We start from the raw sequence: 18,821 nt of genomic DNA on the forward strand, positions 1-18,821 counted from the left end.
TACATTGTTTGTTTTGTTTGTTTGTTGTTTAACGCTACACTCAGCAATATTCCAGCAATATGAAGGTGGCCTGAAAATAATCAAGTCTGGATCTGACAATTTCACGAATGGCCATATATAATGGACCAGGCAAACCAGACTGAAAGGTTCAAATCCATGTAGAATCATCTCTAAATCCAGGTGACACCACACATAGGAACAAGGTTACTGGTTTGTCATAACAGTCGTCAGTTCTAATGTGAGATAAACTCCATGTGGTTAATGGTGCTGAAACAGAGTCAGACTGGGAATTGGCATATCCTGGAACATGACTCCTGAAGGCAGGTGGCAGAACCTGATCACTGGGCTTCTAAACATTTATCCATGTGGAGACGACACTGGGTGTATCAAGTCACAAATAACATTGCTCTTTAAAGACTCAGTCAGCAGTATTCAAGCCAATCATGGCTACCTGTCAGTAATCGAGTCTGAACCAGACAAACCAGTGATTGATATTATGAGCAACATCACATCAGGGTGCGTGAAATCAACAGAGTCGCCAAACCTGACAAACACAGATTACTTGGGACTTACATTCTGAGCCAGCCAACAAGGGAGTCACTAGTACTTGGTACACAACTTTCCTATCACCCCTCTTCACAAGATTCAGTTGAGGTGAAATGGGGCTTACATCGCGTTCAAGATTATTGCACTTTAGCAATGCGCTTGTACGTGTGTGGCTGCTTGTACTAGTCTGGACTAATGCCGACTTTATAGTACTAGACCACTGAGAAACCATGCCGCAGTTTAACATGGATACCTACTCAGACACTATATACTGACTCCAAGCTGACCAGTCCTTGTTTTAGACCCTTAATGCTGAGCAGGGTAACAACAAGTACCATCTTAACTCTTGGTATGACATGGCTGGGGATCGAACCCCCGACCTTCCACTCTCCGTACAGACGCTCTACCACTAGACCATGAGGTGGTCTCAAAAGACAAAAGAGAACTTCTCCAATAAGTCTAAATATTTTATTACAGTATTCTACAAGGTTGTCTACAATCAGCATCAGCAAACCCATACAAACAGCTTTGTACACATAAACATGTACACCGGAGCCTAGGTACATTAATGTCTCCACCACAGCTATGTATTTCCCTGTATAACACTGAAACATAGCAACTAGGTTTTCAGGTGGTGGAAAATTTAAGTTCTTGAGTGTGTACATAGCCAGCAGATAATTTATAGCCTATTACCGACTATTCAACCAACGCTCCCATCACATACAGTACATCAGACACAGTATATAAACAAAACAGAAACATCAACATACTTACTAATTTTTTTCATTCAGCCCCTTGCACAAAGCTATATTAGGAGGCAGGTCCATGTTGTATTGAACATTAATACATTCAAATCTGATGACATGAAGATGTTTGACATGCTATTTCAACAAATATCCATCAGGACTATTTAAAAAATAATTTCGAAATATTTGATTTTTTGATTGGGTACTTATCTACTTAGGCCATACTCCATCGAAGAATTTGAAATTCAGTAACATCAAAATCACAAATAAAATCTGTATACATGGTCATGCTCAGAGGTAATACGTCATAAAATCGAAATTAAAATTTAAAAAATATGTTAACATTTTAGTAAAAACATTAAAATATTGCACCTGAGGAATTCACAAATGACAGAAAGAGGCATCAATAACTCAAAAATCATTTTTCCTTCAGGAATTATTGAGAATTAAAAAATGGGAAAACACTTTTGCAAGATTGATCAAATCGTTCATTTTTTTCTTTTCAGAAAACTATGGTCAGGTTTCAAAAGTTAAAAAGCATCTTCTGTGTGGAATGTAACTTGACCCAATTTTATCAAATTAAATACCCATTTCTTCATACAACAAACAACAGCCTTTGAGTGAGTTGATGGTGACCCGTACAATATTTTGCTAACAAATTTACTACAATTCAATTAAATTTAAAATAAAAAAGCTCATTCAATGCCATAAAAAAATAATTGCCAATACTAAAATGCTGTGGAAACTGATGTTAGTGTACAGTTGTGAGAAAAAAATATTTACAAGCTAAAAAAATATACTTTGGTTTGGTAAATGGCAAAAAAGAAAATTTACTAAAATTACAAATAAATTCATCAGATGATGAAAAATTTCACAATTACAAATTTGGCAAGATCTATCAGATAAATCATGTTAAAAGCTGGATATTGGCCTTGCTCTACCAACCTTTTGATCAAAGGGACAAATATTAATGAAGTTCTTTTCCATCTCAATTTACATATCAAAAACATTTTAGGTGCATGACGGTTGTGTTTTAACAAGTTCAAAATATCACCATCACCATCAGGGGATTACCTGTACAATGTAGACAAATTGAAACCCGTCTGATGTTTTACCAGTGGGATGCACATACACAATACACACCTACAAAATCCTGCCTTAAACAATTTACTTGAATATGATGCGTATATCTCAGTTGAGATGCATGACTCGATACACTATTATCCGATTAGTATTTGTTAATTAAGGAACTCAAATTAAAAAGTCAACCAATAAATTAACAAAAAAACAAAGGTATCACAAAACTGCCTGTAACAAAATGATCTTGCAACATCTGGCAGTGTATTTGAAAATGTATTCGAATGTTTACCATAATGTGAGACAGGTTTACATAACACTGAGATATAAAACAGCCGGACAAACATCTAAACTGAATTTGCAGAACCATTTAAAAGTTGAATCTATTCAGCCATGAAATAAATAGTCTTGTATTTTTCCATTAACTATTGTTCATCTCCATAGCCAGAACATTGAACCTCAGTAATTCTGGATGGAAGAATATTTCATTCCGATCATACATAGTTGTCATTCAAGTATCAGATCTGTTGATTCAAATCATTCAAAGACTTGTTGAAAAAGGTTTGTGGTTTCTCAAGACCAACCCTTATTTGTCATTATATTTTTAAGCACTGTTTAGAATACTCTTTCAGCTCAAATTTCGATTTTGCATTAGATTCCAACTTTTTGTTCACTACATGCTATTCGTGTTGTGCGTGATTAGCAGGGGACTCTGCATGTTCATCTCTTCGAGCTGCTGTGGGTATGGCACCTTAGAATCAAGTTTACACACAATAGTTCTTATTACTGACATAATCCAGGAATTACGATTTAAAGTATAAATTTTAGAGACTCGTGCAAGTCTATAATAAATCCTCCCTTCCTCCATACCCAGTTAATTATGAGAAACAAGATCTATTTTTAACTAGCCTAACAAACAACAATGTCCTCGGAGATACTGTTATCCTCAGTTGCCAATACCATATCATTTTACAAGGAATGCATCACAGTTCACACGTCACTGTTCTTCAGCATAAGAAAAATATTTTACAAGTCTGGAAATGATCAAGGATTTCAATACATGCAAAAAGCAATACTTAATATACAGCACCCTTGTATCCTGTCATCTCCAAATGTTCTGTGACGGTACCAGACACCTCCATTGAAGTCACGTTCCAAGCTCAAGTAAATCAGATCTTTTACTCCTACACAATACCGCCTCTGCATCTGACAATTAATTCATGTGTGTCAGGTGAACTTTCTAAACAGCCTTTAGTGTCAAGAGCATTCAGAGTTGTATGTCTAATTTCTGTATCCTGAAAATGAACTTAAACTGACAGTTCCAAATGGATATAATAAAAGCTCCACCATTACATCATTGATATGCTATGCACCGTTTTGGAGAGCCATGGCATCTACATCCAAAATAGAATACCATGAATACATATTTGTGTTCAGTGTACATTTTCTTTTGTAAAAGTCAAAATTTCCAAATAAAATTGGAAAGAAATTAAGCCATTTTTTTTTAAAAAGAAAGTTGACATCTGACTGGATCAATGTTCACACGGGGTATACTGACAAGACTGTTTCGGGATGTGTTGTCAGATCTTCATTCAATAGTGGTATCATAGAGTAAAACAGACTCCAATGCGACTGAGGCACCTTCAGAGAACTCGACAAACAGTATTGATTTTTCTATCACTCTACACAAGAGGGGGGCTGACGACTGACTGGGGGTATAACATCATCTACTAGCAATAAAGACATGAAGTATATTGGAGCACTGCAATAAGTGATCAACTCCACATGGGTCGAGATTCAGAACATTTCACAGATATAATATCTTGGTGCAGTCACCAATAGCTCCAGCACAATTCTCACACTCACACACACACACACAGCTATGAAGGAACCCAATCTCCCTGCAAGCAGCTAGCTACACACTCACCACCTCATAAAATGTTGAGTTATTAATTGTCAATAGTGGTATGTTTTAGAAAGTTTGTGTTTCGGTTTTCTATTTTGGTATAAATCCAGCGAGGATACAGCTTTCTTTTTCAAATTCATGTTGGGCAGACATGAAATATTGTTGAAAATACATCCCCAAATGACTAGTTATAGCGTTGACACATACCCAAAAATCGATAAGGCTTCTTAATGTTTCTTTTGTTTTAAAATTTGGGGTGCACAATCATGCACCTCCTCTGGATCAAGTATGAAATGGATCCGATGATCTCACATATTTTTCTTTATTTTCTTATACAAATAGGTCATGAAGGTGTGGATGGAGTTATCTGCCCTTGTGTTGAAAACAGGATCTGGTTGTGCAGGACAGACATTGAACTGACACTGCCAATCACAACTACATAACCTATACCATATCGTTATTCCTACAACATTCTAAAACATTCTGTACAATTACTAATCAGAAAACGTAGCTATCTAAAATCACTTCAATCCAAAAATTAGATTTAACACCCATATTATGTCATGTTTCTAAAAGCAAACAACTGTCCCTTCTCCAAGTGAATCTAAAATAGGTAAATGACATGTTACAATGTTACATTCAGTATGAGCATGTTACAGACTTATGTTTCACAAGGAAAATAATAACACCCTCTGTGTAGCAAGCATATCCAAATATAGTTTACATACCTGTACACCCCATCTATAAATATCAAACGCCAGAACGCCCAAAGAATTAATTTACAAATCTAATCATGTCAAAAACAATTGTCATGTGAATTACCAACAAATATCTAACATCAGGTATACCCAACTATCTACACTCTACAATGAGATTCATTTTAAAAAATGTGCTTATTTATCATGTTTATTTGACAAAAAATATTATTATTCACAAATCAACAAAAAATGAGAAACAACGCTTCCCAAATACCTGGCCCAAGCCTTGTTTTCTAGTTTTAGGTTGTTTGTCTGAAAAGTGTTTTTTCATTAAGTGTATGAGCACTGGTACTGATGGAGGAATTCCATGCTAGAGTAGATAAACAAGTCATAAGTGTTTCCATGGCAACTGCCACATGTGATCAGTCCATACATTTTGATAATAAAGAGACAACAACTAGTCTCACTGTATCCATATCAATACAATCAAATTTGGGTTTGCAAATTGGGTAATAGTTGTTGAAAGACTCGGTATGATAAGGTCTGTTTATACAGAAGAAATCCAAAGTTGAAATGGATAGGTCGTATTGTTATTTACATGAGCACATTTGCTAATTTTCATAACAATTTCAAGAATGGCTTATTTCCCCAAATGGATTCTTATCAAACCTTGTCCTTTGTTTGACAGTGATTCCCCAGAGAATCACATAACTCACAAAAAATATGTTCAATAAACATATTCAATATTTTAGGAATCTTGATTCATTGAAAATCTTTAACCCTAAGAAAACAATTCATATGTTTAGAGGCTAATTTTTTAACATATATTTCATCAACATACAAACACAAAAACGAACATGTACAGTCAGGTATTGTTTCTGTAACAACCACACCAAAGTAACAAGAAGCACTTGTCTTTTCTTGGATGAAATGCTGCTTCAAGTTATCGTCTGTCACACGAGTATTTAACACAACTTAATTACTGCATGTTGTCCAACAATTAACACCAAAACACTCAGTCATGGTAAAGATAATATATTTGTTGTTTATTAAACCTGTTACAACATGGATGAGAAGCTCTCTGTAAAACTGTTTACAGAAACTGCACGACATAACACTCCGCTCATAAACTCAAGGTTCAATGGGCAAGGTGAAAGGAACTACAAAAATATAGTTTAAATAACTTGTATACAAACAATTCATAATGGAAGTGGATGAAATATAACATTTGAGGAAACTGCCCCAAATATTGACAAGTTTCCAGAAATAAATTTTTAAAAAATATCCCCATGCTAAATGAAAAAAAGACAAAAACTGTTAGTGGCAAGAAATTTTCTAACTGATCGCATGGATCTACACATCATAAGGGTTATATTTAATATCAAGTCGATTGTCAGCATTTTAGACAAATAGAATTCTGTTCTTATTCTTAGTAAAAAATAAAAGATCTGGTGATGGATTAAAATATTTGTTTATAACACTCATGCCAAATTCTGATGGGATTCCTGCTCTAATGCAGAAATATCAGAACTTAAGGCACCGGTGCCATCTCTGTCGATGAGTGATAACCAGAGGAGTCAGAAGTGGTGAGGGAGTGAGTTGTGTTTGATGCTGCTGTTAGCTTCGTTCAGCCGTATCAGGGATGGTGGCACCAAAAAAGTGCTTCACAGATTATACCAAAAGGGGGACCTAACCCAGGCATTTGGTGTCAATGCCCCTAGCATCAACCTACCCAGCTGTCATTAACGATTGGTAGAGAAACTGAAAACGCAACAATTCTTAAATGCCATGTACAGAAAAGGTATTTCTAGATTTTCCAGTGTCTGTTTTGAACTAGGTATGTGCAGAACAATTATTATAAGCAGCCAGTAGTTGAGCTGAACTTTATCAAACCAAAAACGTAGGCAGTTCTTGTGGATTATATTGCACAAAGTACTGTAATAATGCCGTTGTTTTTTATTGCAAAATTTACAAATAAATAAAATAAATATGTTTACGATATTTGGCAGTCAGCAAAGACTCATGTTTAGGTTGCATTGAGTCTAGCAGATCAATAGTTGATAAAACAGTTTTGAAGCTGAGAGGGAAAGTAAATTCTGTTTCACGTCTGCTTTGGGGTTGGCTTATTAGAGTTACCTGCCCTTGGGGGCATGAAATGTAAGACTATTTTGGCGCCTTAACGAATGACGATTACTAGACACAATGCATATCAATTTTTTAAACATTTTTAAATTGTAAACCTAGCAGTAGAATAGGATTACTAATCCTAGCACAGCCATCAATGGGTGTTTTCTGCAACTGGATATATTCACTGGTTTCCAAGTAAGTATCCGGAACTCGAGCCTCGGGACCTTCCCAGAGAACTCATCACATCATCCATTCCTGCTAGAACACTCTTTTTCAACCTTTTTAAAATTGCACCTACAACGCTTGGTATTTCAACAAATATATTTTTCATCAAAAAAATCTGTGATGACAGAAATGCCCATTGAGTCACTATAAGAGTTTTGGCCGCACTGAATGTATTGTGAAACCCCTCGAGTGCCCTTTGTGGCAATGCTAATTAGTGGCCCATGTACCTGTTCACACATCACACTAACACCTACCACGATCTAGTGTCAACACACACCAACACTATCACGATCTGTCAGCACTGTTCAAGGGGTTCTATTAACACACATGAATATGATTATGATGAGGATGATTAGGCTTCTTAGGCAATCAATACAATAAAGGTACGAGGTTATAAAAACATCTTGTTTTTATGTAATCAAAAGAAGAGTCACAAAACAATCTTACTCCTACGACTATCGTATGTCTATGTTGAAGTATTTGAGGCCTGAGTCATTGTGCTACAATGGCTTTGTGAATAAGAACTAGTATATTCGACGTAATAAGCGCCCACGGCGATATTCGTAACATGTTGGCTAGCGAACAATCCCAATTAGCACCCCTTCCGGTTGATAAATATACACAAGACTTATTTATTCGCATATAACACACACTTGTGTGTTATATGCACCCTAAATAATGGGCAATTAAATTCTGGAATAATATATCTGTTGTATATAAACATTTTAGGCTGTCAGCATAAACCACGAAATTTATCTTTCAACTCTTTTTTTCCACCAAAATAATATTCTAATAAGAGCCCCCTATTTCTAATTTTGAGAGCTCCCTGGGCGCTTATTACGTCGAATAAGGTAAGCACCTTGGTTTGTTTTAAAACTTAACATATTTTCATCAGGATGTAATAATTTGACGCTGGTGTATATTTTCTTGTTTATGGACTCATATTCAGGATTTTTCAATAACACAAAACTCATACAAATTATGAATACTGAAAAAAAATATGTTTTTGTTCAAACCTATTTCATGAGATATTTTGCCAAACAACCCCAATGCATCTGCTAATATTAACATTGCATGACAAGGCAAAGAAAACTCATTAACAATAATATCAGTAGGTTTTGTCTAACAGTCTGCCAACAAATATTCCTGTATTATCTTAAGTATATGCTAGAAACATCAACAATTATTTCAACAAAATTTAAAAAGACAGGCAAGATCACTTTGGTCGAGCAAGCCCTGTCAATTCTATAACAAATCATCCCCTGTTGAAAGTCTAACGGTTCAGCAAGAAGATGCTCATCTTCAAAACTAATCTGCCCTGTGATGGTTTGGTTTTGGGATGGTCCAAACTGCAATGACATTATCTGATCAAAATGAGAATTCTTGATGTGGGCGAGTCCATTGTGTAAGAGGGTAGAAAGGTGAAAATCCTAAGCTTCATAGTCATTATTGTTTCTTGTTGTCTTCTGGGACGACAACTAGGAGCTTCTGAAGCATGGTTGTAGTGCTCTCTGAAACAGAACATGCATAGTTCAGTGAACAGGAATTACACAAATTAATTAATATATATAATATCCTGATTTACCTAAACAAGCACCTCCACTTTTTATTTTTAAGAGCACTTGACCATTTGACTGTTTCCTCTTGGGTGTATGAGAACAATACAAACAAGCCAATATGACATGTCCGCGTGTGTGCAAGCCATTAGTCAAAGTCATTGCGTTAGAAACTTGAAAAAAAAATTCCAAACTATCAATAGGCACCAGTTCACCACAATATCTATCTATGTACCAAGTTTGGTTAAGATATCTCTCATGGTGTTGAAACGAAATGTGATTTACAGACGGATGGATCGACAACCCATTCTATATCCCCCTTCCGCTGCGTGGCATGAAAAATAAATCACTTCATGATGTACCTAATATCCAAATGGCACTACAACAGACAGTAACTGTGATACTTGCGGCTGTCAATGATTGGATGTTTCAGAATCACATAAAACCAACCTTAAAAACATAACTTGGTTTTTCGATTTCAGATAACCATCTAAAGTATTCCAGACAGTATCTACCTAAAACATTCCCCACATTTCCGAAGTCATTTGAGTGAAGTTGTTTTGCGCTGTAATCAGCAATATTCCAGAAGCTTATTTCGTATTGTATTAACATCAGCTAGAAAACAGAATACCGGACGCCATGTTGGTGAGCGATGTGGCCCTTTCTAAGTTTTTCACCGGCCATTTTTTATTGATAAAAATGTGATTGATATTTTTGGGTACAATGACACACAATCACCCAGGTCAGCTGACCACCAGATCACTTTAGTCGTCTCCTACAACAACCTAAAAAAACTGGTGATTAACTAGATCAGAAAAAAAACATGTCAAAAACCTCAATGTCAAAAGTCCGCTGGGTTTTGTGTTTGTTGGGGTTTTTTTGAGAGGGGAGATAAGATTTGGACAGTTTAGTCTGGGAATAAGTGGACAAAGTTTAGCTTTCCACAACCCTTACAATGACTTACCCATGAAGTTGTCGAAGACTTGGGGCTTGTTTGTCCAGTACACGAAGATGAAGTACACAGGGACTCCTGTGGCGATGATGGCACAACCAATACCTGCAGCAGCCAACGTAAGGGGAGATCATTTAATGAGGAGGACACTTTCAGATTTCCTGGTTTCACAGAGTATTTAAAGATGAGGAATTACATTTAGAACATTAGGAAGTGGTCATTTATTATGGGGAGAGGGGGGTGGGGCTGTAAGATTAGGGGGGGGGGGGTGAAAACATGACACAGCAAAATACTGTGGAGAGTGCTGAAATAATGACATTTTATTTTTTTAGATATATTTTTTTTAATAAATTTGAACATAATATGAGGAGTGATAATTTATTACAGGGAGACGGTATTAAAAAATGTTATCTAAAAAGGGTGGCGTCGGTTGGTAGGGGGGGGGGAGAGAGAGAGCAGTATATACTTTAGTATGATACAGTACTAAGACCAGTTTCCTCCCTAGTAGTACATGGTGGTACATGGTGGTACATGGTACATGGTACATACCTGTCTCTACTGGGCTAGCGTAGAGGGGAAGCACAACCAGATAGATGGAACACAATGTGTACAGGATTGGCCAGAAAAGGTGAACCTAAAAAAACAAATATTCACTATTTTTAAACATAATCAACTTTTATAATAATCAATAATGACACACCTCTACTGAAAATTAACATTATTTCTTGCTAACGAAAACCATCATCTTCTTGATGTCAAAATTCTTGCTAATAGAAGTTAACAAAGGGAGATAATTTGTGCAATGGTAAATACTGATTATCTCCCTTTGACCATATCAGAACAAGCTCCTTCCCAGCGCGCGACACCTTTGTTACATTCTCATTAACATCGTTGCCTCCAGTGTGGGCGCAGCCATTACGGGAATCTTGAAATTTTCCCTCTAACCCCAAATGTAGTAACGTTTATACTTTTGTTTATGTCTTTGGGAATGCGATCATAATTCAGTTTAAAAAGGTTTACGACTGACCATGTTTTCCAGATGAATTTATTTTGTTGTTTGTTTGTATAATCAGATTGGTTCGAGATTGCAGACGAACGGAAAATCAACCAACTTCTCCCTTACATTCTTACCATATCAATTACATGATCGTTTTAACGAAATACAAATTCAAACTGACAAACAAAGAAAAGTAACTAGCAGGGCAAGTGAATGGCGTCACGACAGTCGTCACTTGTTTGTAAACATAACGGTCATTCAATTGCGAGTTCAACTCCAAGCATGGTTGTGGTCACCTATCACAGTGGGGAGTTTTGACTGGGGGCAGAGATAGTATAGAGAGCTCCGCAAATGGGCTATCGCTGCGAGGAGCTTGATATCAGAAGACTTGCCCAAAAAACTCATCTGTACAAAACAAAGTTCTCCATCATCCATACGGGTAACAGTGCTGTAAGAAGCAATATGTCTGCCGTGTCGTACCTTGATGGGTCGAGGCATGTTGGGTCTCTTCCATCTGAGGTACAGCAACACAACCACAGACAGGCCGATGGACAGCCACGTTGCAAAGCCGACGTAGTTGATGAGGGCGTAGATGTCCGAGGAGGCCAGATACACCAGCGACAGCAGGCCCTGAGGACGACACAGACGTGGTTAGTGTGTGTTGCTTGTGTACAACGTGATGGCAGATCTGGTTAGTGTGTGTTGACAATGTGTACAACGTGATGGCAGATCTGGTTAGTGTGTGTTGACAATGTGTACAACGTGATGGCAGATCTGGTTAGAGTGGGACTGTGTGCTTCACATTGTAACTAGCGCCCTGTGTGCCACGGAGACATTGTCTCTGTGTGATGAGAATAATCAGCAAATGCTGGACCGAAATACATCATTAAGATGACAAAACAAAAGGAGTTTTGAATTTCCTAATCGTTTTAAAAGAAAATTATTTTAAATATTTTATTTCATCTTTTTCTGTTTCAAATTTATTTTGGGTATTCCAATTGGCCCAAACTAAGTCCCTTCAATAAATAAAAATACATGAAGTGAGTGAGTGAGTGAGTGAGTGAGTGAGTGAGTGAGTGAGTGAGTGAGTGAGTGAGTGAGTGAGTGAGTGAGTGAGTGAGTGAGTGAGTGAGTGAGTGAGTGAGTTTGGTTTTACGACATTTTTAGCAATATTCCAGCGATATCACAACGGTGGGTACCATTCACACATTGTACCCATGTAGGGAATCGCACTAGGATACCCAACCGCCCCGAAACATATTAAGAAAACAGCAATGACACATTTTCAAAAGTGAATCAATCAATCAATCAATCAATCAATCAACTTGTTCAGCGACAATCAATCAATCAATCAATCAACTTGTTCAGCACCAATCAATCAATCAATCAACTTGTTCAGCGCCAATCAATCAATCAATCAATCAATGCTTGAAGTGCTGCACTAGTATTACCCCGGTAAGTGGATCAGTGCTTTCTTTCTCACCCTGTGAAGCACTAGAAGGTTACCGGTAACAGACATTACGATCTCATCCTACCGGGTACCCACTGACTGCTGGACTCACCATGAAGAGCACAGCAGGGAGAGGGGTCATCCTCTGGACTTGCACCATGCTGAGAATCTGAGGCATGTGACCCTCGCGGCCGCCCACGTAGAACAACCTGCAATCAACAGCAAGACGGTGACATTCAACAATCGTTAATTTCTAAACTAGTCCAAGATTGTAAATTGGTCAACACAAAATTGTAGCCATCTTCCAGGCCAAGCCATTTACAATGTCACACTCATCACTGACAGTTTATTTTATTTCAACAGTAAACAGTAAGTCATGTTGACAGTGGACATATCCTGCAGCAACGCATGCTTGTTGTAAGAGGCGACTAACGGGATCAGGTGGTCAGGCTTGCTGACTTGGGTGATGCATGTCATCAAATCCCAATGGAGTAGATCGATGCTCATGATGTCGATCACTGGATTGTCTGTTCCAGGTTATTTACAGGCTGCCGTCATATATCTGAAAAATTGCTGAGTACAGTGTTAAACAACGAACAAACAAATGATATATCCTGACATATTTCAATTACTGGAATTGTACAGGTTTTTGTTTGTTTGTATTTCAACAACACATTCAGCTATATTCCAGCTGTATGAAAACAATCAAATCTGACCAGACAGTCCAGTGATCGATATCATGAGCCACGATCCACACGTCTGGTACACCGACACACAATCAACCAAGTCACAGAGCCTGATCTCCCAATCCATTTAGCTCAGGTCCAATTCCAGCAAACCCCTTGAGATATAGACATCCGTAAACTATTTTATATATTTGTTTATTTTTTACCTGGCAGTAGTGAAGAGGATGCCATTGACTCCGCCGAAGGTTGACAGAGACACAAAAATGGGCATGATCCACCACATGAAGCCATACAGACGCTTGGAGAACATCTGGAAGAGGAACGTCAAGAGTTATCTCCCTTGCATAATAGTCAATCTCTTTTACTGGGTTTGAGTAACTTACATCTCTGTACTTGCTAGGGCTGGGACGAGTCCAAATTTACTACCCGGGTACCCACCCCCTATTACCCGCTATAGGTCTCCAGAGATCGGTACAAACAGTCCGATTGGGTAAAGCTTTACCATGGCCCTGGCAAAATGTTCTTACATACATAAAACGATCTAGTGTTGCATCACTGAAGTTGAATGAAGTTATATTTTTATTCAAACCTATAAAAGTCAGAAAGAAAGTGACTTGCAGTGTAAGCATAGAGTTTAAAATAATTTTTGTCACTAAACAATATATCACGTGACTAACCATGGGTCCGATAGTCCTGTGGGTACCCGGGTCCTACTCAGTACCCACCCAACCCGGGTACCCGAGTTACCCGACCCAGCCCTAGTACTAGCTCTTATTTGCTTTTCAAATACACTGTCTTGTCTCAACAAATTGTATAAGTAATTAAGTTTCTTGTTATTAGTCGAGACCAATTCAATAACTCTTTTTCACTGATTTTGAGAGTCATTAAAAACAAAGGAAATAATAACAAACGCTGATCAGTTCACTTGAGGTTAACTTCCTACAATACAATATTCAGACAATAACACCAACAAAACATTTAGAAAAAAAAGGATACACAATTTAACCTGCAACCTAAAAAGAGGAAACTAAACTTGTCTGTGTTAAATCCACAAAGAGCCTCGTCTATGTTTACTTACCACAGCGACTGCCGCGCCCCCGACTATCTCCTCACGCGAGACGGTTGTGAAGTATGCGACGTTGGTCAGCACATAGATAATGGTCACAAGGATGATGGAGATCCAGATAGCCTTCGGGAGGTTCCTGAAACACAACAATATGGAAATATGAGGCTGACATTTGGGGTAATTATGACTCCATGACAATAACTAAACACTGTCAAGAGAGAGATTTACATAGAGAGAGAGAGAGAGAGTTACCGAGAGAGAGAGAGAGAGAGAGTTACCGAGATAGAGAGACACAGAGAGAGAGAGTTACACAGAGAGAGAGAGAGAGAGAGAGAGAGGGGGGGCTGGGAAAACAGAATCAATAAAAACATTACGTGAGTCTGTTGTTTATCACCGCACCTGGGGCTTCTTAATCCCACCCACCCGAACCCTCCATGGCACTCCCAAAAAACCCACCACACCCCTATCCCCTCCACTGAATGTACAATATTCCAGCTATATGACGGCGGTCTGTAGATAATCAAGTCTGGGCCAGATCCTGTGATTGACATCATGAGCATCAATCCACACAATTGGGATATGATGACATGCATCAACCGAGTCAGCGAGCCTGACCACCTGATCCCCTTTGTCACCTCTTACGACAAACATTTTTGCCTCTTACGGCAAAATACAAATACACAAAAATTGAAAATACAAAAGATGTGTTTTAATGAGAAAACTCACTTGTAAGGATCTTTTAATTCCTCTATCACAAAGTTGAGGTAGTTCCTGAAACAAAGAGACAAAACCTATCTGTATTGTCCTGTGTCAAAATCATTCAAATATTTTCAATGTAGGACAAAATTACATGAAATTAGACTGTTAAAACTTTTCTACATGTACAAGTCACTTAAGCTCATATTAATATTTCCAAAACAGGTTTTGCTTAATAAAATTACATAAAAATTTACTTTCAAACTAAAATCAGTGACTGCAATGTTAATTTTTTTTATAAATGTGTGTTGCTACGTGTCTGCACTTTAAACTGTTTTCAAGCTAAGTCAGCAAAAAAAACTCACCACCCATTGTAGGCAAACAAGCCCGAGTAGAAGGCTAAGGATATTTTCCCAATATCAGGTTCTGTGTTTTCAAAGGGATTCTTGAAACTGTCAAACTGACCTGGGGAAAAAAGAGGGCTTTCACTGTTTACAAAGGTAAGAGAATTAATGGGTTACACTTTTTTAACCCAAAAATATCAGCAAGATTTCATTTTGTTTTCTTTGACAATGGAATGAAGGAAATAAAGAAGGAGATTTTTTGTGACAAAAGTCAAAGAGTTACCGTATTCGACGTAATAAGCACGCTGCTCTAATAAGCACCCACAGCGATATTTGCTAATATATTGGCTAGTGAAAATCCCAATTAGCACCCCTTCCGATTGATCAATGTACACAAGACTTATATATTCGTGTATAATACACACTCACATGTTATATGCACCCTTAATTACGGGCAATTAAATTCTGGAAAAATATATCTGTCATGTATAACACGCACAGACTTTTCTTTTGTATCATATCATGATGATGATGAGTATTAACGCTAACACTTTGCATTGGTGGATCTAGCATACAAAATGTTAAAACACCAGGTAATACGTACCTCTACCCAGCTGCACGAACCCTGTGATGATGATGAGTATTAACGCTAACACTTTGGCGTAGGTAAACACATCCTGGACTCTCGTTGCCCATTTCACGTCGTAACAGTTGACGAACGTCAGCACCACTGAAACAACAAGACGACCCATGAACCGGGTGCAAACTCGGCAGCTGCTCCTGTGCATCAGTTCTGGGTAAGATGTCGAGATGTAGCTTCAGCAGCTGACCCCTGTTCATGAAAACATCTCTCATCTGTGACATAATAAACAGACCACAGTACAGTAAATTCAGTAATCCGTAGTTCTAGAATAATCAGAGACATCAATATTATTACAATTAGAGTGAGTGAGTATGGTTTTACGCTGCTTTTAGCAATATTCCAGCAATATCACGGCGGGGGACACCAGAAATGGGCTTCACACATTGTACCCATGTCGGGATTCGAACCCGGGTCTTTGGCGTGACGAGCGAACGCTTTAACCTCTAGGCTACCCGACCGCCCCTATTACAATTAGACTGTTCATATACAGTAAACTCTGGTTATAGCGAACTCAAAGGGGCCACTATTTGTAGTTCGTAATAACCGTAGTTCATTATAAGCATATATACAGCATGTACACAACAAATGGCCAGGACGAAAAAAATAGGTTCGTTATATCGGTCAGTTCGTTATAAATGTTGTTTAATGTATGTTCAATTCTTTCTTTATTTTGAATGTTTTAGAGGTATACAAATGTTTAATTGCATGCTTCAATATGAAGTCACTTTCCTAACAACTGCTTCACAAACATTCAAAACAATTGAACAATATTTGTTTGTTATTTAATGCCACACTCAACAATATTTTACCTAGATGACGGCGGTCTGTAAATAATCCAGTCTGGACCAGACAATCCAGTGATTGATATTGTGAACAATTCAGGCCATCGGGGTACGATGACACACTAGCAACCAGCAGAGGTTGCTAGGGACTAATTCTACCCTGGAATCACAGCAGAAACTGATAGGGCTGAAACGATATCCAGGGACACAGATGCATCGCGATTCACTCCATACGCTACGGTGCGCGATTTGTGAGGTGCTGTATCTCAATTTTTCACGATACATTCTTTTAATAAACTTTTATTACAGATACGTTTTAAATGTGTTATAAATGAATTTCAATGTAGGGACAATATAATTGTCGTACGTCTTCAAAAATACAGCGGCTGTGCAAGCATTCTGATTGGCTGAGCAGCCTCTAAGTCAAACATGTCAGGAAAAGCAGACGCTCGTCCTTTGCCAGAGAAGCCACTGGGGACTTACTGTGAAAATGGCAAGTTACTGGTACTTATTTAGTTCATGTAGGACTGTTACCTTTGTGTTTGCTAGCCATTACATGGAAATGGCAGATTATTCATTGAGTGAAAATACTCATTACAGTATATATTTTATGGTATGTGTTTATGACTCATGAAAATTCATTCACTTTCATTTATTTTTTCATTTCAATAAACTAAGTTTCATTCATTTATATCTTGTCTTCACTTGTCACTATGAGTATCGTAGCGTATCGAGATACGTATCGAATCGTGTTGTAAGTATCGAGATACGTATCGTATCGTGACCTAGGTGCATCGTTGCAGTCCTAGAAATTGACCAATAGTGAGTGAGTATGCAAATATTAAAATTTAGCAATATTCAACCTAATCAGAGCTGCTGAAATTGACTGACAATTGTCCTACTTTTCAGAAATTTTAGTTAAAATTTGAATATTTTTCAGGTTTGGCGTTCCCATTGTTCGTATCCTCCTGACTGTACACGCAGCACAATATCCCACAATTCACCACCGGCTGTGACAGGGGGGCAATAACATGATAACATTGTCATACTGTTAGTCAATTATTACAGCTCAACAGCTGTTGAAATGAAAATTCTGAAGTCTTTTCTTCCTTGCTTCAACATTTATTAACACATTGTATGCAAAAAGTATAATATCAGTTGAACCTAACAGCTGTTCAACACCTAGAAAATGAAAGAACTTGTCAGTATATACAAGGCATAGACACGACCTGTGTTTGTTTGTTTGTTTGTTGTTTAACGCCGCACTCAGCAATATACCAGCTGTTTGACAGCGCTCTTTAAATAATGGTCCACACAATCCAATGGTTGACATCATGAGCATCAATCCACGCAATTGGGACATGATGACATGCATCAACCTAGTCAGCAAGCCTGACCACCCGATCTGTTAGTCGCCTCTTACAACAAGCATAGTCGCTTTTTTTGGCAAGCATGGGTTGCTGAAGACCTATTCTACCCCGGATCTTCACGGGTCACACAGCCTGTGAAGAATAGTAGATGTGTCATTTCCTTTACTGGAAATAAACACCATTTTGTCCAAATTATTTAAAAAATGATATCAAAAATACAATAAATTTTTATCAAATAAGATTTTCTATTCAATCGAGAATTATTAAAAATAATTGTCTTTAATAGTCTTGTGAAAACAGTGGCTAGGGTTTAGTGCATCTTTGAAGAGTATTCCAGTTACATCACGATCATGTGTCTGCTTGATGTGGAAGGAAAGCCTGAAGTGATGCAGGCATAGAGATCTATGGTCAAGTGAAACTCAGGGGTAAGGTGATCCATGGTGTTTGCTAACCTAGGAACACACTTGGTACAGACTGGTTTCTCTAAAACAGTCTTGTTTCAAAGAGTGACAATGTCAAGTATTTTCTACAGAGCAGATGCCTCCCACACTGAACATGGCTTTTCAATGATGCAGCACGTCTCCATCCCAAAGATCCAGAGATTTATCTGCATCTTTTTGTCTGAGATTCAATCAAAAACGTCGCCTCAATTCCACCCACGGGGTTCCCATCACCGTGGTAACAACACGCAAAATGGCTTACATTCAGTCGGACAGCGGGAAATTGTGCAATCTGGTTCAAAGCTGTGTCACCTCATCACAAGATAACCTGTATTGATTGAGATGCTCTTAATTGATCACACATTCCAATCACGTTAATGAATCGGAAGTACTGACAAGAGCAACCCCGCCACAATCAGAGTCTTTTAGGTCATTGACATAAGCCCAGCCATTACATAGAATTACTCGACAAACCAAACAGAAGACAACTACTGAGGTTGAAGGAGGTCTGGTC

At 37.9% G+C, this 18,821-nt stretch overlaps 1 protein-coding gene across 1 annotated transcript in view; it reads right to left on the reverse strand.

Annotated features, from left to right (window-relative positions):
* Positions 1 to 8,050: 8,050 nt before the first annotated feature.
* Positions 8,051 to 18,821, reverse strand: part of LOC124144653 (large neutral amino acids transporter small subunit 2-like) — a 41,431-nt gene continuing 30,660 nt past the window's right edge. Inside the window, exons 2-11 of the mRNA XM_046514183.2 lie at positions 15,677 to 15,802; positions 15,094 to 15,193; positions 14,759 to 14,803; positions 14,045 to 14,168; positions 13,173 to 13,276; positions 12,393 to 12,489; positions 11,311 to 11,460; positions 10,383 to 10,467; positions 9,846 to 9,938; positions 8,051 to 8,836 (exon numbers count right to left, since the gene is read on the reverse strand). Coding sequence (XP_046370139.1) covers positions 8,772 to 8,836; positions 9,846 to 9,938; positions 10,383 to 10,467; positions 11,311 to 11,460; positions 12,393 to 12,489; positions 13,173 to 13,276; positions 14,045 to 14,168; positions 14,759 to 14,803; positions 15,094 to 15,193; positions 15,677 to 15,802 — 989 coding nt within the window. The 3' untranslated portion in view covers positions 8,051 to 8,771. The remainder of the gene's footprint in view (positions 8,837 to 9,845; positions 9,939 to 10,382; positions 10,468 to 11,310; positions 11,461 to 12,392; positions 12,490 to 13,172; positions 13,277 to 14,044; positions 14,169 to 14,758; positions 14,804 to 15,093; positions 15,194 to 15,676; positions 15,803 to 18,821) is intronic.

The sequence above is a fragment of the Haliotis rufescens genome, unplaced genomic scaffold (assembly GCF_023055435.1).
Source record: "Haliotis rufescens isolate VD_foot unplaced genomic scaffold, xgHalRufe1.0.p SCAF_8, whole genome shotgun sequence".
Taxonomy (NCBI): Eukaryota; Metazoa; Mollusca; class Gastropoda; order Lepetellida; family Haliotidae; genus Haliotis; species Haliotis rufescens.